The sequence below is a fragment of the Somniosus microcephalus genome, chromosome 14, assembly GCF_052327205.1.
Source record: "Somniosus microcephalus isolate GS21.2 chromosome 14, FLI_Smic_1.0, whole genome shotgun sequence".
Taxonomy (NCBI): domain Eukaryota; kingdom Metazoa; phylum Chordata; class Chondrichthyes; order Squaliformes; family Somniosidae; genus Somniosus; species Somniosus microcephalus.
Window position 1 is genome coordinate 108167376 of NC_141000.1, and position 21252 is coordinate 108188627.

General features: G+C 42.9%; 3 protein-coding genes across 13 annotated transcripts in view; 1 reads left to right on the forward strand and 2 right to left on the reverse strand.

Moving 5' to 3' along the window:
• The window catches only part of pigp (phosphatidylinositol glycan anchor biosynthesis, class P), a 100314-nt gene that overhangs the window by 33081 nt on the left and 45981 nt on the right, over positions 1 to 21252 (reverse strand). The gene's annotated exons all lie outside the window — the stretch shown is intronic.
• On the forward strand, positions 1488 to 15532 carry LOC147107820 (SH3 domain-binding glutamic acid-rich-like protein 3). The gene is made up of 3 exons (XM_086006080.1): positions 1488 to 1619; positions 12675 to 12842; positions 15401 to 15532. Exons 1-3 carry the CDS (start codon positions 1572 to 1574, stop codon positions 15530 to 15532), a joined length of 348 nt encoding a protein of 115 aa, XP_085862206.1. The 5' UTR covers positions 1488 to 1571.
• The window catches only part of sh3bgr (SH3 domain binding glutamate-rich protein), a 51991-nt gene continuing 46027 nt past the window's right edge, over positions 15289 to 21252 (reverse strand). For all 11 annotated transcript variants that reach the window (XM_086007156.1, XM_086007162.1, XM_086007160.1 and 8 more), the window contains one exon: positions 15289 to 20457. Coding sequence is in view for 2 of the 11 variants with exons in the window: in XM_086007157.1 (XP_085863283.1) it covers positions 20434 to 20457 (24 nt within the window). In the remaining 9 variants the exon portion in view is untranslated. The remainder of the gene's footprint in view (positions 20458 to 21252) is intronic.

Below are 21252 nucleotides of genomic sequence, written 5' to 3' on the forward strand. Positions count from 1 at the left end.
AATTAATGAAAAACTTTACATCCCAGAAGACAGACAAGGAGTGCAAGAGACAGAACTTGCACGTATAGCACGTTATCTCTCTCAGAAACATCCCAGTCACAGAAAATCAATTACGTTGTGCTTTTATTGTTAGGAGCCATTTTGCACATGACACAAATAGCAATGAGATGAATGACTGGATAATCTGTTTTTACAGAGGTTTGTTGAGGGAGGAATGTTGGCCAGGACGCCCTGCTATTCAGACAGTTTTTTGGGATCTTCTATATCCACATTAACAAGCAGAACGGGCTTTAGCTTAATATCTCATCCAAAGAAGAACAGCTCCAGAAGAACAGCTCCCAAACAATGCACAAAAGCAAAATACGGCAGATGCTGGAAATCTGAAATAGAAACAGAAAATGCTGGAAATACTCAGAAGGTCAGGCAGCATCTGTGGAGAGAGAGAGAGAGAGAGAGAGAAACAGAGTTAATGTTTCAGGTTGATGGCCTTTCATCAGAACTGGAAAAAGTTAGAGTTGTAACAGATTTTAAGCTCGAGGAACAGCATCTCATCTGATTAGGCACTTTAGAGCCTTCTGGACTCAACATCGAGTTCAACAATTTCAGACTATAACCCCTGCCTCTATATTTTTCACATGGCAGCTGTTGATGATTCTGCCATTCCCATTTACACCTCTTCTAGACTCATCATTTGTTTCTTTACTTGTCCCATTACCATCTCCTTTTGCTTTGTACAATCATTTCTTTTGTCATTTAATCTCTTCTGCCTTCCAGCCTAGCACAGACCTTCCCTTTTGTTCTTTCCTCCCCTCCCCCCTTTCCCTGCCCCTGCACCTGCTTAAAACCTGTTACATCTCTAACTTCTTCCAGTTCTGACGAAAGGTCATTGACCTGAAACGTTAACTCTGTTTCTCTCTCCACAGATGCTGCCTGACCTGCTGAGTATTTCCAGCATTTTCTGTTTCTATCCCAAACAATGTAGCTCTCCCTCAGTGAGGCACTAACATGCCATCCTAAAGTAATGTGCTCACAACCCAGAGTGGAAGTCGAAGGCACAACTTTCTGACTCAAAGAAGCTGGAACATCACCAAGACACAGAGGTAAGGACGGGTGGAGAGAGGGGGGGGGGGTGGAAGGTCCTCTAATAATCCTCTATTAATAAAAAGACTTTTGATACCCAGGTTACACTCCAGGAAACGTCCAGACACCCCATGCAGAACCTCACAAATGACACCCAACTCTCAGACCTGTCAAATGTCAATTACTCCAGTACACAGTCATCGACTTTTATGTAAAAAAAAGCTTCTTTCAAAACGTGCTTCGTTTATAAAGTTTTATTCATTTCAAATAATCTGCGCTATCAGTCACCGTTTCCGAAAAAGAAAGTTTTCAGTAGTCCTACCCATGAGCAGCACTGCCTGCTTTTAAAGTTGTATTCTATCGAATCTCTTGCACGTCTGACAGTTACGCAATTTGTGTAACGGACAGAACCTGTTGCCGTCGGTGGGGAGGGGCCGGTGGGTTAATAAATAGCGGTGAAGTAAGTTGCTTAAGTTAAGGAGTTACGAGCCATGTCTGGGGTCCAAGTGTATGTCTCCAGTGTATCAGCATCGAGAGAGGTAAATGCAGCGCAGCGCCCTGAACCCAGGCGGCCGTCAGGGGGCGGCACAACTCATTCCCAAACTTGCCACAATTTAATATTACAGCAACATGCCTTTTAATCATTGTTAACACAACTAACTTCATTCTAAATATCTCGGGTATCATTTTTCTACGGGTAACTGTCAGAATTAATTATGATATATAATTCATTATTCGGTCGGTGTATATATATTTACGTGTGCATAAAATCAAGATTTCCCAATTTCACTAAAGACAGACCAGTTTTGGAGACTGTCTTTAATCTGATAAAAATGTTGTGAGGGATGAAGAGAGAGAGAGAGAAGAAAAGCGTGAATTAACACTCCAGGATATTTGGACACAAAGTCATCTGAAAGGATTGCCCAGAGAATCTCCAGCCCTATAGGGGAGATCTGGTGGAACCTCCTCGAGTTTAAAAACAAACGAAGGCACTGGAAACCTGCCCTTTAACATAACACCTCATTGCTGACCGGTTGTTCTCAGTCCACCAAACTGACACCCCGAAACATTTCAAACAAGTCCACGGGTGGCTCAGCTGCACAGTGAAGGGGGGGGGGGGGGTAAAGAGGAAAAAGAGTGGAAGAGCAATAGTGATAGGGGATTCAATAGTGAGGAGAGCAGACAGGCGTTTCTGTGGCTGTAGAGGTGACTCCAGGATGGTATGTTGCCTCCCTGGTGCCAGGGTCAAGGATGTCACTGAGCGGCTGCAGGACACTCTGAGGGGGGAGGGTGAACAGCCAGAGGTCGTTGTCCATATCGGTACCAACAGCACAGGCAGAAAGAGGGATGAGGTCCTGCAGGCAGAGTTTAGGGACCCAGTAGACAGATTAAAAAGCAGAACCTCAAAAGGTAGTAATCTTCGAATTACTCCCAGTGCCACGTGCTTGTGAGTACAGGAATAGGAGGATAGAACAGATGAATGCGTGGCTGGAGAGATGGTGCAGGAGGGAGGGCTTTAGATTCCTGAGGCATTGGGACCGTTTCTGGAGAAGTTGGGACCTGTACAAACCAGACGGGTTACACCTCAACAGAGCCGGGACCAATATTCTCGTGGGGAGGTTTGTTAGTGCTGTTGGGGAGAGTTTAAACTAGCTTGGCAGGGGAATGGGCACCAGCATATAGGAGTAGAAAAGAGGAATAAGATGCATAAAAGAGTGAGTGTGTTGGATAGTACTAAGGAAGATAGTACTAGAGGCGGTAGTAGTACCATATTAGATAGGAGCAGACTAAGACTATAAAAAATTTAAAAATGGGTTTAGAATGCATGAACGTAAAAGCACAATGTGTGGTGAATAAGGTTGGTGAGCTACAAGCACAATTAGCTGTGTGGCAATATGATGTGGCAATAACTAAAAACATGGCTTAAAAAGATGAGGACTGGGCACTTAATATTCAAGGATACAAGGTGTTCAGAAAAGATAGGGAAGGAAAAAAGGGAGGTGGGGTGGCAGTGCTGATTAAGGAAGACATTATAGTGTTGGAAAGGGAGGATGTTCTTGGGGACAAGGACAGAATCCATTTGGTTAGAGTCGAGGAGCAAAAAGGGTATGATCACGCTATTGGGGGTATTCTATAGGCCTCCAAATAGTGAGAGGGAGGTAGAGGAGCAAATCTGCAGGGAAATCACAGAGATATGCAAGAGCTATAGAGTGCTGATATTGGGGGACTTTAATTACCCAAATATTGATTGGGATAATGCTAGGGTAAAGGGAAAGGAGGGGGAGAAATTTCTAAAAATGTGTTCGAGAATTTCCTTGACCAATATGTTCTTAGCCCAACTAGGAAGGAGGCATTGCTGGATCTGGTGCTGGGGAATGAGGTGGGCCAGGTCGACCAAGTGTCTGTGGAAGAACACTTGGGTACGAGTGATCATCGTATCATAAGATTTAGATTAGCAATGGAGAGGAGCAAGGAACAATCTAGAGTGGAACTTCTAAACTGGAATAGGGATAACTTCAAATGGGATGCGAAAGGATCTAGCCAGGGTAAAATGGAACCAAAGAATGACAGGAAGAACTGTAATGGAACAATGGGTGATCTTTAAGGAGGAGATGTTCCAAGTACAGGCTCGGTACATTCCAACAAGAGGGAAGGGTAAGGGAACCAAAGCAAGGGCTCCTTGGATGACGAGGGAGATAGAGAAGATGATGCATGTCAGGTGAATTCTTCAAGGGAGAACCAGACCAAATACAATAAGTTGAGAGGGGATGTGAAGATGAAAATACAAATGGCAAAGAGAGAATATGAGAGTAGAATGGAGGTTAACATAAAAGGGAACCCAAAAATCTTCTACCAGCATGTAAACAGTAAGCAGGCAGTAAGAGATGGGGTGGGGCTTATTAGAGACAAAGAAGGTGATATATGCTTAGAGGTGCAGGGCAAGGCTAGAATACTCAATGAGTACTTTGTATCAACAGAAAATGCTGGAAATACTCAGCAGGCCAGGCAGCATCCGTGGAGAGAGAAACAGAGTTAACGTTTCAGATCTGGGACCCTTCATCAGAACTGGAAAAAGCTGGAGATGTAACAGATATTAAGCAGGTGCAGAGACAGGGGGAGGGGGGGGGGGTTAGGAGGGGAGGAAGGAATAGAAAGAACACCCTGTACTTTTGTAAGAGGCAGGAAAGATAAAATGTTGCAAATGGGAATGGCAAAAATCATACTGCATGAAAAATGGGGGCAGGGATAATTATCTGAAATTGTTGAACTCAATGTTGAGTCCGGCAGGCTGCAAAGTGCCCAATCGAAAGATGAGGTGCTGTTCCTCGAGCTTACGTTGAGCTTCATTGGAACAATGCAATAGCCCGAGGACAGAGAGATCAGAGAGTGGGAGTGAAGCGGTGAATTAAAGTGACAGGCGACCGGAAGCTCAGGGTCACCCTTACGGACTGAACGGAGGCGTTCTGCAAAGCGGTCGTCCAATCTGCGTTTGGTCTCCCCAATGTAGAGGAGACCACATCGTGAGCAGCGAATACAGTATATTAAATTGCAAGAAGTACAAGTAAATCGCTGTTTCACCTGGAAGGGGTGTTTGGGGCCCTGGACAGTGGGAAGGGAGGAGGTAAAAGGGCATGTGTTGCATCTCCTGCGCTTGCACGGGAAGGTGCCAGGTGAAGGAGAAGGGCTGTTGGGGGTGATTGAGGAGTGGACCAGGGTGTCGCGGAGGGAGCGGTCCCTTCGGAATGCTGAAAGGGGAGGTGAGGGGAAGATGTGTTTGGTGGTGGGATCATGTTGGAGGTGGCGGAAATGGCGGAGGATGATCCGTTGAATGTGGAGGCTGGTGGGGGTGAAAGGTGAGGACAAGGGGAACCCTATCGTGGTTCTGGGAGGGAGGGGCAGGGGCGAGAGCAGAAGTGCGGGAAATAGAACGGACACAGTCAAGGGCTGTGTCAACCACGGTAGAGGGGAATCCTCGGTTGAGGAAAAAGGAAGACATGTCGGAAGTGCATGTAGCTCGCAGTGTCCCTGGGACCACGTGGGCCATGGGGAGCCAATCAAAGAAGGGAATCTCCCTTCATACACTTGACAGGAAGACCTGTCAAATATATGAATGGAATGAAAAATTTTTTCCCCCAACTCTTATCCTGGTAAAAGCAGGCCTTATGATATTCATTTGCAGCGCCCCAAAGGGAGGTGGAGCGCTTCCAGTAGCGCCCTACCTCCCTCTTGGGGCGCTACCAGTGAATTTCGGGCACGGGGGCAAAGTTAGCGCCCTAAAGGGGGCGCGACCCAATTTTTCCCCCCAATAAGTCTGGAAAATTTCTGGCTGGCACCACTTAAAGCTACCAGATTATTTCAAAAGTCCAACTTCAAAAAAGGGAAGCTAGTACCTCTACCCAGTCTGGCCTTTTTACTGCACCTATGTCTCTGGACTTTGTTGGAGGACCAGTAGAAAGATACATTTGGTTTCTGTGCTTCCAAACCCTGCACTCAGGAATTGTGATAAATTGGAACCCAGACACCATTAGGAGGTACAGAGTTCATCTTTCCCAGAAGTGGGTAGGACATCTGCCAGTGACAATCTATAATACAAGTCCCTATTTATATGCAAGGAGGTAAGAAAGCTATTGGGCAATTCTACTATCTGTTTGCAGCCTCAATTTTAACATTCTCATCCTTGTTTTCAAATCCCTCCATGGCCTCGCCCCTCCCCATCTCTGTAATCTCCTCCAGCCCCACCCCCCGAGATCTATGCACTCCTAATTCTGGCCTCTTGAGCATCCCCGATTTTAATCGCTCCACCCTTGGTGGCCATGGCTTCAGCTGCCAAGGCCTTAATGTCTTCAATTCCCTCCCTAAACCTCTCAGCCTCTCTTTTCTCCTTTAAGACGCTCCTTAAAACCTACCTTTTTGATGCAGCTTTTGGTCACCTGCCCTAATATCTCATGTGGCTCGGTGTCAAATTTTGTTTTATACTGCTCATGTGAAGCACCTTGGGACGTTTTACTATGTTTAAAGGTGCTATATAAATACAAATTGTGCATAAATCGATTAACCCCACAGATCAGGGATCAAACCAGGGACTTCTCGATCTGATGGCTCCTTGCCACAGGTTCCATTTACCCACGGGTGGGCGAAATCATATGGCACAGAAGGAGGCCAATCGACCCACGAGTCTGCGCCGGCTCTCTGTACAGCAATCCAGTCAGTCCCATTCCCCCGCTCTATCCCCGTAGCCCTGCAAGTTTATTTCCCTCAAGTGCCTATCCAGTCTTCCCCTGAAAACACTGAGTGTCTCCGCTTCCACCACTTCCGTCGGCAGCGAATCCCAGGTCCTCACCACTCGCTGCGTAAAAAAGTTTTTCTTCACGTCCCTCCTGTATCTCTTGCCCAAAACATTAGATGTGTCCCTGTGGTGATTATTCTTTATGTTTAGTAAGAAGTATTGTGATTGGTTGTTTGTTTCCTGCCTTGGGATATATGCTGTAACCTCATTGGTAGTTGATGTCATGTGATTTGTGGTGGCCATCTTAAATTCAGTTCTTTCCAGCCTTTAGTTGGGACTGGGTGTTGAAGATGTGCTACAGGATTTTTAAGTTAATAAAGCCTAGATTAGAAAGGCAAATCTATTCTTTATTTCAATTTATTAACTTTATGTCAGAATGGAGCGATATCTTCAACCAGAATGATTCAATGCTGACCCTAATTCTGCAGGAGTGGATGATAAATGGAAACATTGGTATTGTACATTTAAAAACTTTTTGGGCGTGTTGGATCAAGAGTCTCTAAATAAGCTGAATATGCTGATCAACTACATTGCTCCGGATGTGTATAAGTATATTTTGGACTGTAAAACTTACGAAGTGGCTATTTCTACATTGGAAAAGATTTTTGTTAAACCAAAGAATGAGGTATTTGCACGTCACCTTCTATCTGCCTGTAGGCAGCAGGTGGGAGAATCTTTGGATACTTATTTACAAGCACTTCGGTGCCTTAGTGTTAACTGTAATTATAAGGCCATGACGGCTGAAGAATATAAGGAAGAATCGGTACGGGATGCTTTTATTAATGGATTACTGTTTAGATCAATTTGTCAGCGGTTGTTAGAAAATAAGACTTTGGATCTTAAGAGTGCTTTTGAGCAAGCTTCTACATTGGATGTGGCTCAGAGAAGTTCGGATTCTTATGCTCTTTTTAATCGGCCTGTGACTGTGGTTTCGGCAGTTCCGGATGAAAAGGAATTATGTGGACTTAATAGGAGTGGTTTACTAGATTCTGAAACAGTTTCTACTTCAGCGGCTGTTGCCTCTAGGATTCAGAAGTGTTATTTTTGTGGGAACGTCCGGCACCCTCATCTGAGTGTCCTGCTCGGGAGGTTGTGTGTAGTAAATGCGGCAAGAGAGGTCATTACGCACGTGTGTGTAAATCATCAGGTTCAGTTACCTCCTCTGTGACTATTCAGCCTTTAGATAGGGTGTTTATTGCATCAATTTCTGCTGCATTTGCTCATGGCCTAAACAAAGCTATAGTTATGGCCCAAGTTAATGGGTTGGAAGTGAAGGCCCTTATAGATACGGGCAGTACCGAGAGTTTTATAAGTCTTCAGTTTGCAAAGGAGAAGCATTTGAAAATTTCGCCTGTTTCCTATCAGGTGTGTATGGCTCAGACAACTCTCACTTCACAAGTAGCTGGTTGTTGCCTTGTGAAATTGATTCTTCTAGGTAATACGTATACTGATATACGCCTATCTGTTTTGCCTAATCTCTGTGTGGATATTTTGATTGGTCATGATGTGCTTCAGTTACACGAGTCTCTCAGTCTTTCATTTGGCGGGACTAAGCCACCTTTATCTATTTGTGGATTAACCTCTTTATCCATTTCTCCATTATCACTTTTTTCCAATTTGATGCCGGATTGTAAGCCAATTGCTACCAAGTCAAGAAGGTATAGCAGTCAGGATAGAGAATTTATTAATTCTGAAGTTCAACGTCTCTTATTGGAAGGAATCATTGAACCTAGTTGTTCGCCTTGGCGGGCACAGGTAGTTGTCACGACTAACGAGAAACATAAGAAACGAATGGTGATAGACTATTCCCAAACTATTAATAGGTATACTCAATTAGATGCGTACCCTTTGCCTAAGATTGATGAGCTTATCAATAAAGTATCTCAGTATAAGGTTTTTAGCACTATTGACCTAAAGAGTGCTTATCATCAGATTCCTATTGTTAAGAAGGATCAACCATATACAGCCTTTGAGGCTGGTGGAAAGCTGTATCAGTTTTGCCGAATACCATTTGGTGTTACTAATGGTGTTGCTTGTTTTCAACGGGCAATGGATGCTTTTATAAGTGATAACTCTCTCTCTGACACCTTTTCATACTTAGATGACATCACGGTGTGTGGCAAATCAAGGGTGGAGCATGATTCTAATTTAGAAAGATTCCTTCAAGCTGCGGAAAAAGTTGGTTTAGCTTTCAATAAAGAGAAGTGTACCTTTTCGACCACTGAGGTAAATCTATTGGGGTACATTATCTCGGGAAACAAGATTAAACCAGACCCAGAACGTCTGCAACCATTGATTGATTTACCTTGTCCTACTAATTCTAAGGCTTTGCAACGAGTTGTTGGACTGTTTTCTTACTATTCTAATTGGATTGCAAATTTTTCACAGAAGATCCGGCCTCTTATTCGGGTTACGACATATCCTCTATCATGGGAGGCCAGGACGTGTTTTGATAATTTTAAAAAGGATATCCTTGGAGCAGTTGTGCATTCTATTGATGAGCAGGTTCCTTTTGTGATTGAGACGGACGCTTCTGATTTTGCAATTGGGGCTACTCTGAACCAAAATGGAAGACCTGTGGCCTTTTTCTCACGTACCTTGAACAATAGTGAAAAAAGGCATTCTTCAATAGAGAAAGAGGCGTATGCAATAGTAGAAGCACTGCGTAAATGGAGACATTATTTATCGGGGCGACATTTTACGTTGGTAACTGATCAAAAGTCTGTGTCCTTTATGTTTGATGTCAAACATTTTGGAAAGATTAAGAATGATAAAATAATGAGGTGGAGGATTGAGTTAGCATGTTACCATTTTGATATAGTTTATCATCCGGGGAAGGATAATGTTGCTGCTGATGCGCTGTCGAGGGCTTATTGTTCTGTGATTCACGGAGATACGCTTATTAATCTTCACAATGCCTTATGCCATCCTGGGGTTACGAGGATGATACACTTCGTACGCAGTAAGAATTTGCCCTTTTCAGTTGAAGACGTCAAGCGGATGACTTCATCATGTTCTATCTGTGCTCGGTGTAAACCAAATTTCTTTAAGCCTCAACGAGCTCATCTTATAAAGGCTACTTCTCCTTTTGAACGTTTGAGCGTCGATTTCAAGGGGCCTCTTCCTTCAACTACTCAAAACCGATATATATTTACTGTTGTGGGTGAGTTTTCAAGGTTCCCTTTTGCTTTTCCTTGCGCAGATGTATCAGCTGCTAGTTATCAAATGTCTGACTCAACTTTTTGTCATCTTTGGGATGCCTGCGTATATCCATTCGGATCAGGGAAGTTCTTTTATGTCTTCCCAGTTGAAGGAGTACCTTCAGAGTCGGGGAATTTCTACTAGCAGAACTACCCTGTATAATCCCCAGGGTAATGGACAGTGCGAACGATACAATGGGGTGATCTGGAAGGCAGTTATGTTGGCTTTGACATCCCGGAACCTTAAGAATACACAGTGGGAAATGGTACTGCCTGATGCCCTGCATTCCATTAGATCATTGCTTTCAACGGCTACTAATGTGACCCCCCATGAAAGGCTCTTTAACTATCCGCGGAGATCTACTACGGGATATTCGGTACCTTCATGGCTTACTAGGCAGGGACCTGTGCTGCTTCGACGCCATGTTAGATTGTCAAAATATGATCCTTTAGTGGAGGAGGTGGAGCTGTTGGAGGCAAATTCCCAATATGCTCATATTCAATTTCAAGATGGGAAAGAAAGTACCGTTTCAATTAAAGACTTGGCTCCTTGTGGTGGCCAGCCCTCTTCTGAGGATATTAACAATAGTTATGATTCAGATAATGTGGATGCTGTTACAGATACTACGAATATTTCCAATCCGACTGCAGATAATTATACTTCTATTAGTCAGCCCTCGATGGATGTTCATGACCATCCCAGTTTACCTCCTGATGGGATTTCTAATCTGAAAACCGTTGAAAAATCAGAATATGGATAGCCTTCCTGCAGAAGATACTTCTGTGTCTCCTGGTGTGGGAGGGCAAGGAATTTCACCAAGGTTGAGAAGGTCGACACGAACAAGATATCCGGTCGACCGATTGAAAATGGACTTTTAAATTGATAATGTTTTAAAATTGTTGAAATATTATATTATATTGTTTTAGTTGAGAGATACTTAATGCTTATGTGCAATGTTACTATTTGTTGTTGCTCACTTAGTATTGTGTCATGTTGAATAGTTTTATTTTGTCTGTGCATAGTTTTAGTTGTAAATAATTAATTATAAATTGTAACGGTTATTTTGGTTGGAGTATATTTTAAGAGGGGTGAATGTGGTGATTATTCTTTATGTTTAGTAAGAAGTATTGTGATTGGTTGTTTGTTTCCTGCCTTGGGATATATGCTGTAATCTCATTGGTAGTTGATGTCATGTGATTTGTGGTGGCTATCTTAAATTCAGTTCTTTCCAGCCTTTAGTTGGGACTGGGTGTTGAAGATGTGCTACAGGATTTTTAAGTTAATAAAGCTTAGATTAGAAAGGCAAATCTATTCTTTATTTCAGTCCCCTAGTCCTTGTACCATCAACTGGTGAGAACAGCCTTTCCCCGTCTAACCTATCCAACCCGTCATAATCTTGTACAGCTCTATCAAATCACCCCGCAACCTCCTTTGCTCTAATCAAAACAAATCCAGCTTTTCAAACCTGTCCTTGTAGCTAACATCCCCCCATCCCTTCTGGTAAATCTCCTCTGCACCGTCTCAAGGGCCTTCACATCCTTCTTAAAATGTGGTGACCAGAACTGGATGCAATACTCCAGTTGTGGCCTAACCAGCGCTTTATAAAGGTGCAGCATAACTTCTCTACTTTTGTACTCAACACCTCTATTTATGAAGCCCAAGATCCCATATGCTTTGTTAACCACTCTCCCGCAGGAGGCCTGCGATCGGAAAATACGGGCCAATGTGTCACATTTGCCACTTTCCAATCCTCAGGCACCTGCCCTGCATCTAGGGAAGATTCGGAAAATTATGGCAAGCCCTTCTGCTATCTCCTCCCCCAGTTCCCTTAGCAACCTGGGATGCAAGCTCTGCTTAAAGGGGAGGGGCCTTGTGCAGCTCGTCCCAGGGCCCAGCTGGGTCACCAGGGATCGGAGTGCCAGCAAAGGAGCCCGGCACTCAAGAGAAGTGCCGGGCTCATGGAGCACAGCCGGCACCCCACAGGAGTGCTGCACAGAAAGCCGGGGAGGGCAAAGCAGGCTGGTGTTGGCAGGCGGCCAGCAACAAAAATGGCTGCCCGGCCCCTCCCCTTTCATTTGCACCACCCCGGCCGCAGGTAGGCCCCCGAGCCTGTCGGCCATAGCGTCTGGCAGTAAGTCAGGGGGCGTTACTGAAAATTGTGGCCGGGGCGCTGCGCACAGCGCTGTGGGACGCTGACAGTTACGGCCACCGCTAATCTCCTGCTGAATTTTGCGGGAGGCATTGGCGGTGCCGCGCCCAAGTTGCTTTGCGCCGTTAGTGCTCTCTTAGGGTGCCAATGGGAGGCGCATATCAACCAAATTTTTCCCCCATTGAATTCAATTTCATAATTTAATTATGGTGAGTTTTGAACTCACCAGCTAAAAAGGTTACTAGTACCATAACCACAACATTACCAGATTCTGTCAGTCACATCTGCTTCTGGCTAGCCATGGAGTATCATCAGCCTCTCCCATGTCAATGCTGCAAGGCACAAGAGCTAAAAGTCGCAGTAGAATTCTCGTTTTAAATTGGCTTTCATGGGAAAGAAAAAAATGTTCCGCTAATGGCTCAGTGGGTAAATGCCAGTGTTGTGCTGAGCCATTCACACAAGGTAGATCCCAGCTTTAGTGCTCTGGTCAGGCTGAGCCCCAATAGATTTGAATGCAATATTACATAACAGAAGAAGAGCAGGAGTAGGCCATACAGCCCCTCGAGCCTGTTCCACCATTCAATAAGATCGTGGCTGATCATCTCAAGTCTTAAATGGTCGACCCCTTATCCTGAGACTATGCCCCCTAGTTCTAGACACTCCAGCCAGGGGAAACAACCTGTTTTAAGACTACAGAAAACTTGCAAAATAACTTAAATGCACTTTGTACTGGTGACACCAGTGACCCCTGGACTAGTACTCCAGGGAATTTTACTCTAACACAAGCCCATGTATCTTGAATGGAACTTTTAAGAGCTTATGATTCTTCTTGAAAGAACTTCAATACTATAATAGTGCTGGTGTGAGACGTTATACACGAGCTGTCTCTGGATAGCAGGAGCTAGAGATGGTTTTCTGTTTTAGTTCTGTTATTTGTTGATTCTTCTCTGCTCCTAGGTCAGGTCTCAACAGTCAGAAGTGGAAAGGGTACTGGAAATAAAGAGAATAAAGTACAAGCAGATCGATATCTCAGTCAGCGAAGCTCTCCTGGAAGAAATGAGAAGCCGAGCCGGCGACCCCAATGCTCTTCCACCACAAATATTCAATGGTGACAGTTACTGTGGGGTAAGAGATCTTTAATTCTTCATTCCGACCAACAAAATACTCTAGAACACAGTTTTTATTAAAATCATACATTTAACACTGGATAGAATATCAGATCTCAGCTTAAAATGCTCCAGTCAAATTGCCATCCATCAAGAGGTGCTGGTAGAGAGATTGATAGGATAAAAATATTTAAAAGGTTGGCTGTGCTCAAAGTAGAAGTGTCACCTGGTCCGGATGGGATGCATCCTAAGCTGCTGAGGGAAGGGTAGAAATTGCAGAGGCTCTGGCTACAATATTCCCATGGCGGCAGAGGACTGGAGGATTGCAAATGTTACACACCTGTTCCAAAAAGGGGAGGCATAAACCCAGCAATTACATGCCAGTCAGCCCAACGTCAGTATTGGGGACACAGACATTAATCCGAGGCAAAATTAATTGGCACTTGAAAAAAATATGGGTTATTAAATGAAAGCACAGATTTGTTAAGTTAGTCAAACACAATTTGCCTTTGAATTCTTTGATGAACTAGCGGAGGGGGTTGATGAAGTAGTGCACTTTGTCTTTAACAATTCCGTGCTGGCTGGCCTGTAATTGCTGGGTTTATCCCTCCCCTTTTTGGAACATGTGATGTTGTTTACGTGGACTTTCAAAATGCAGTTGATAAAGTGCCAGATAATAGGCATGTTAGCAAAATTGAAGCTCATGGGATTAAAGGAGCAGTGGCTGCATGGATATAAAACTGGCTATGCGGCAGAAAGCAGAGTAGTGGTGAATGGATGTTTCTCAAACTGCAGGGAAGTGTGCAGTGGTGTCCCCCATAGGTCAGTGTCAGTGTCAGGAACACTGCTCTTTTTGATATATATTAATGACCTGGACTTGTGTGTACAGAACATAATTTCAAAGTTTGTAGATGACATGAAACTCAGAAATGTAGTAAACAGTGAGGAAGATAATAGACTTCAGGAGGCAAGACTGGAGAAATGGGCATACATGGCAGATGCAATTTAGTGCAGAAAAGTGCCCCCCCCACTCCCCAGCTAGTGACTGCCTATTCCAGGAAAATTGCTCAATATGGTCAAGAGTTAAATACCCAAGTTAAAAATGAAGTCAGTAGTAAGGGAAGCTATGTAAAACTTATTTTTATCCCTTTAAATTTTTTCTTTCTTTTTTTTTTTTTTTTTACACAAAGTGTAATAGAGTTGTGGATTAAACCATCAGGAAAAGACATTGAAGGAAATTGTGTAAATGGATTTGTGAAGCGAGATGTATTTATGGACTGAGGAAGCATTAATGGCAGGATTGAGATAATTCAAAACGTTTTTTTTGGGCACAGTGGACTTCTGTTTTCCCCAAAAAATCTTATCTTGTGTTCTTATACTGGATAATATTCCTTTCATTTCTGTGCACGTGTGTTGGGCTTCAACATTAGCCCTGTATTAAATTAGCAAATCTGCTTTCAACATGGTGCAATCTGCAGTTCCCACCTTTCTGTAAAACAGCCTTGCCTGTACAATGGTCTGGTGACCTAAAGTCAAAACTATTAGGCTCATTATTATTTAGCTCTGCCTTAATCACTCAATTGGTTAAATGCACTGCCTAGATTATAACTGACCCATATATACTAGGAAGGTTTCAATCTCAATTCCTGGTCTGATCTCAACTACAATTGACCTTAGCACTCTTGAGGGAGAAAAAAAAATCAACCAGTCCCTAAGTGCTGTCCAATGACATCCAAAAGTGTACATCGTTTGATGTCAGTTTGGGACAGATTAAACTTAGCTTCGCCATCCATGATGCTTGAATAGCCTGCGAATGTCCATTATTCAAACACATTGCACATTGGTACCTTGCCCAGGTAGCCATTTGCTATGACAAATGTGAAATCAGGCCCACGTTATCATGCTCAGGTTTTGGGAAACATTGCCTTTCACTGAGAACAGGCCATGAGCATACAGTTGACTACTATATATTATAAACTGTGGGATGGAACCAGGACAAGGTTGGGTTTTTATTAATCTTTCATATTATGAAGTGTAAGAACCGGTGTGTTCCAACAGATTAGACATTATGGCTTAAAATAGTCCAGTAACAACACATTTGGGCATTATTCTACCAGCTGAGAAACACAAGTTTGTATTTCATACCCTGCTGGTATGTTTGTTAAGACTTTTCGCACAAACTTCACTGCCAGTTTGTGGCAGGTTGTTGATGGAGCATCAATTGGAGTGGAAGTACTGGTGGGCAGGAGTAATAGGATGAGTTCTACCTCAGGTCATGTGACAGTCACCAGCAGCTGTGGAAATCTTCACGTATCCCTGTCTGCTTTGCCAAGAGTCCAGAGCTTTTTGGAATAGACAAACTAAAAAAGGACCTCGAGCCAGTTTCTGGCAGCCAGTGCCATTGTGCTCGCAACTGGATAGCACATTCTCCCTCCCCGACCCCAGCAAATCACTCAATTTTGACAAGCAGTAAAATTGGGTTTTATTTGACTGAATAATTTAGGGGAATATCATAGCTTGCATCAACTAAAATTAGTTCTTTAAGTCACAACAATCTTTAAATAAAAAATGTTGTAGGATTACCAGCTGTTTTACGATGCTGTGGAGAATGAAGAGATTGATCGCTTCTTAAAATTGAGACAGAAACAGCAAAGTGGCTGTAAAATTTCAACAGACTACATCAATCAAAATTATACTGCAGAAAGCTGATTCGATGGACGCAATGCTGCACACTTGGACTCCTTTTCGGTTTTATCTTTTGTAAGTTGTGATAAGACAATATAATTTAATCAGAAAAATTGGTCTTTCACTGTAACTGATAACCAGTTAAGAAAATTAAAACTGCTGCAATTAATAGTTTTTTTTTTAATTAATGGACAAATGCAGCAATCTTCTGATGACAGCACTGGACTCCCTCAATAAGATTTAAAGTCCAGATCTCAGTTCATTTTACAATTCAGAGGTTTGAGATCACAGACCAGGCAGTGGGGAAAGACAAGCATGCACACAATTACATGAAGATAAGTCACAAAGAACTCCACAGCCCAGAAAATCCTGTTCTTCGGAATGGAGAAAAGCACACCAACTTGCATTTATTATAGCAACTTTAACCTAGTAAAATATTCCAAATCAGACAAACATTTGACACCAAACTAAAAAAGAGACATTAGGACAGGAGGCCAAATGCTTGGTCAATGAAGCTGGTAGGTTTTAAGCAGTGTCTTAAAAGAGGAGAGATGCAGAGGCAAATAAATCTGGGGAGGGATTTCCAGAGCTGAAGGCTTAGACAGCTGAAGGCATGGCTGCCAACGGTGGAGTGAAGGAAGCGGGGATGCACACAAGGCCAAGTTCTTGGAGGGTTGCAGGGCTGGAGGAGCACTAAAAGACAGCAAGGTTGAGAAGTGGTCTAAGAACCATATGCAGGGAATTCTGTACATTTCCCCAGTAACAGTAGCAGTTAGGCTGTGGCTCTAGGGTGCCTGTAAGCAGTGGCACTATCCTTAACCGGAATGGCGAAGTCTGTGACAGGAGCAGTATGCCAATAATACACAAAGAAAGAAGAATGGGAAACTGGATTACCATGACAGTTGAGAGAAAAAAAGCAGCCACCAGGGTTAATAATGCACCTTAATTTGCTGTCAAAATAACGGTGAGGCTAATGGCGCTCTCCATTATTTATGCACAAATGGTACAACAACTTCAGGTGAGGGACAGATGCACAGCTAAACTCAAAAATCCAAAAGTGCCCGTCAGAGTTGTGCCGCTCCGTCGTTAGTTCCGCGAAAATGGCATCGCACTGCCTGCCTCACCATCGAATGGCGTGAAGTTGCTGTATTTGCGCAGTAGATACGAACGAAACACTTAAGTATTGTCCATTTCAGTGCAAGTACCCTTTTAACGACGTGGTGAGTGTTAATTACTGTAAACATCCACTCTGGCACTGAAAATGAACTATTTCAAGTGTGGAGTCTCATTCCTTCAGATTTTAATGCTGTTGATTATAAAAATGTAAAATTTAAGCTTAAATATTTATTTTACTTTTCCTGTCTTTTTTTTCCTCTCTCTCTTAATCCAATCTTTCATTCCCACTTTCTGTACCTGATTTGGCATTGAATTCACCCACTCTAACTTACACTTTCTTCTCAGTCCTTGTGCTGTTTATTTCAGTCCTTCAATCTGATTGAGATACACAGTAGCTTGCCCTGTTTACGTAGGTCCCAGATGCCCAGTTTCCTTTGCTGCGACGTGATCAGCTCACACTTTCAGCAACTTGCGGTGCAAAAAAATGTAAAAACCTAAATGTGCAAGGGCAAGTCTAACTAACGGAATGCCCTGCTACAGCAAACATTGATGGGATGTGGGCGTCGCTGGCTAGGCCTGCATTTAGTGCCCATCCCTAATTGCCCTCGAGAAGATGGTGGTGAGCCGCCTTCTTGAACCGCTGCAGTCCATATGGTGTAGGTACACCCACAATGCTGTTAGGGAGTTCCAGGATTTTGGCCCAGCGACAGTGAAGGAACGGCGATACAGGTCCAAGTCAGGATGGTGTGTGGCTTGGAGGGGAACTTGTAGGTGGTGATGTTCCCATGCGTCTGCTGCCCATGTCCTTCTAAGTGATAGAGGTCGCGGGTTTGGAAGGTGCTGTTGAAGGAGCTTTGGCGAGTTGCTGCAGTGCATCTTGTAGATGGTACACACTGCAGCCACAGTGCGCCGGTGGTGGAGGGAGTGAATGTTGAAGGTGGTGGATGGAGTGCCAAACAAGCGGGCTGCTTTATCCTGAATGGTGTCGAGCTTCTTGAGTGTTGTTGGAGCTGTACTCATCCAGGCAAGTGGCGTTTTCCATCACACTCCTGACTTGTGCCTTGTAGATGGTGGAAAGGCTTTGGGGAGTCAGGAGATGATGATAGAGCTTTAAGAACTAGATATACGTATTAGATCTTGTGGGCAAGGAGGAACGAGTCAGCTATGATTTTCAATCTGATGTGTGAAAATAGCATAAATTTTTTTTTAAAAATCCTTAAAACTGGATAGAAATCCTGTTCCAAAATACTGTAGCTACAAAACTGGTTCCTGTTCATAAAAAGTCTGCATACAATCCTCTATATAAATAACCACACAATTCACCAATATCTAATTAAGATTATCAATTTAAAGCACAGTGTTACTGGCATGAATCCCGAAAACTGTACTATGGGCGAATAATATATTCTGGTGATTTTACCATCCCAGGGATTGCGTCTGTACTAGGGGAGGCAGCATGCTAAAACTATCACTATTACTTCAACACTCCCTCCCCAGAAATGCCTCAAAAAAAGGTTCACATGCCTGTTCCTTCATTATTACCATTATTAGATCAGTTAGCTCCTTGTCCTATGATATTATTTACCTTTATATATGTGAAAAATATCATTGAAAATACATAAATAAAAAAGTTTCCAAAGTGGTTACAGCTCCCCTGATGGCTCAGTGGGTAAAGCACATCTTTGTGCAAAATTAAAGAATATAAACCAGGAGTTCCCAGGTTTCATTCTCAGTAGATGTTGACTTGGACCATCTGTATCAAGGCAGCATTGGGCTGCTAAAATAACCTCACCACCTCACACATCAAGCACACTAATTCACTGAGGTCATTCTGGGACAAAGTTACCGAAACATGCTGACGTCAGTCATTTTTGTTACACTAGTTTTTAAAAAAGTCATTCACAAATTGTTGGGTGGCAAGCAAATTCATAAAGCTTTGAGTGCTCACATTTTTTTGGTGATAGCACTGAAGGAACTGGGCAAAATTGACTATCTTACAGCTTTCACACTTGGGCAGTTAAGGAGCATTATGGCCACATTCCACAGTAGAACCGTTAACTGTGTACGGGTTGTTCCACCATTCCACCAGTTCAAAGTGACAGGTCTGCCAGCCCCATACCTCCCAAAAGGAGCGGAATTAGAATATTGCATCTTTCAGTTATGTTCCATTTTCGATAGCAGTAATGTAATATGGACCACTTTCTATACACAGCAAATGGTAGAGCAGGTTCAAGGGCCAAAAAGCCTATACATGTTGAAACATTCCTGAAAACACTAAAGGCAATCAAATTCTTTTTCAGTTTTGGTTGTTTAAAGAATGCAGCCATAGCACTTTTTTGGTGTCTCGCTTTTAATTTGATTTTTTTAAAATTTTTTATAAATGGTGGTTGCATTCCCGTCCATTTTAGAAGGCCCACGGATCATTCTTTTGAAAATGGGATGAAGAGCTATTTGTCCCAGAATCATGGAGCAAATCAAAGTGATGTACAAGGTGTTACACTTTAGACTGAACAGGGGTAGTTCCTAGTTTGTGCTGTTGTGCAAGATCCTTTATGGTTGAAGGCTAAACAGATACAAAAGGCACACGAAGAGCCACATTCTAACTTTCACTGCCGGGTAGTAAACTCAGCCTTGCGGATCTGCCGCCCGTTACACAATCTGCCTGATTTTCTTTTCTAATTGACTCCAATGCAAAGAACAAATGGACAACGAACGACCGATCCACAATGCTACGTTTATCATCCAATGAAAGTTAAAACCAACCCACACAAGTTCAAACACTATCCACAGTGGCACTGCCACCTTTAGCCATGTCCATGACTGGACGAGAGGCAAACAAGTCTAATGCACAGGCAACCATATATTCTGGGGATTCAAATTTACACACATACCTTCCTTTAATATAATCTGATTTAAAAAAAACTTTTGTCAAGAATACCAGGTAAGACATTACCCTATTGCAACTGTATTCCAGAAAGGAGTCCTTCTCTCAAATAAGTAGGCTGACATTCACCACTGCTGCATGAGGTTCACCAGAGTACTACACACAAAACACCATGGAACATAGAGAACAGCTTGGTTGTCTGCTTTAAGACAGACACAACATCTGATTGACAGAACTGGAACACGATCCAAATTTGGAGATGGATACTTGAACGCTTAAGAAAATATGAAACCTTTCCAGAGAAGGGTACAGTTTAACCTAACTATTCTTAACACGGATGTAATACCAAAATGCTCTATTAAAATAAAATCAATCATGGAGAAAAAAACATGCGACAAGGAGATTTAAAAAAAAAAAACTTCATTGCATCATTTATCAGTAATTACTCTCTCTCCAACATTCACAGCAACTGATTTTCAGTGAAGGGAACATTGGCAAAAAATAAGAGGAAAAAAGAGGCAATTCGGCATAATTGAGAAGACGCAAAAATTGGCAGTTCTTTTTCTGGAGGCAAGCTTTGATTTAAGGCTATAACCGGCAGCTCCAAGGAGGAAAGTTTCAGGTATTAAAGCAGAGTTCTAACTACGCCATACAGTTGGGACTGCTTAGATCAGCTTCCAAAAACCTAATTCTGCTTCTACAATGTCCACTGACTCCAATCATAACAGCAACTAATCATCTACAAACAGAAGGGAAAGGTTTGCTTGCGGCTCAATATTTGCAATAAGAAGTGGATGTTTGAAGGCTACTCCTCTGTTGAAATCCATGCTTTTTGAATTGAAGACCTTCTTGGGCAGTGCCAACATGTTTACTGAGGTCACCATAGGTGGTGCAATGTTCCGGGGTCAAGTTCTTACACTTGCTGTTACTCTGCAAGGGCTTCTGCTTCCTAAAAAAAGGAGAAGCAGAGAAAAAAAAATGTTTAATTCAGCACACCACTACTGAATCACAGAAATCAATACAGTTTCCCCTGAAGCCAACTTAATGTGCAGCAAGGCCTACAATGCATTTGAAGCACATTCTCCCAGTGAAACTGGGATTCCAATCTAATCTAACACACAGCAGTTCTCAATTTGTGAGCAAATTCCTTTGATTGTTTTACACAGCGAGCGACAGTAGTGGAAATTTTTAGATTTCTCATTTAATTAGAGCCAAGTATCCAACCGAGTGACAGAATGCTTGGGTCTGAGAGTTGGTGGGTGGAGGAGGGGTAGAAAGGAGGCAACATCCCCTAACTGGATGTTCCAATCCAAGAACAAAGTTCTTCACTGGTGTCAGATCACAACATTTCTACAGTCTTAAAAGTACCATTTAATATAGAAATTATTCCCACTGGAAGTTAAAGAACGTTTCATGAGATGCTGCATTACACGCAAAGAAAACTTTAAATGGAAGTGTGAATTGCAGAGTTTAAACACACGGTAACCTTTCACAGTAAAGGGTAATCAGAAGAGTTTTGCTTATTGTGATTAAAAAGTGACATACAATAATTATACCCGAAAGGCAAAGTTCTTGAGCCACAAGTCAATGATCATAGCTTCTCAAAAGGTTATTAAAATACAATCATTAGGCAGATAAGGTGGCTGCAGAACGAAGGTTAGTTATTCAGTACTTCTTCGGCAGCACCTCCCAATCCCGCGACCTCTTCCACCTAGAAGGACAAGGGCAGCTGGCGCATGGGAAC

Bases quoted from the DNA above. Each gene is read 5' to 3' on its own strand.
- LOC147107820 (XM_086006080.1), top strand. From the start codon at position 1,572: ATGTCTGGGGTCCAAGTGTATGTCTCCAGTGTATCAGCATCGAGAGAG. The intron at 1,620-12,674 runs GTAAATGCAGCG...CTCTGCTCCTAG, and splicing joins GTGTATCAGCATCGAGAGAG to GTCAGGTCTCAACAGTCAGA. The intron at 12,843-15,400 runs GTAAGAGATCTT...AAAATGTTGTAG, and splicing joins ATGGTGACAGTTACTGTGGG to GATTACCAGCTGTTTTACGA.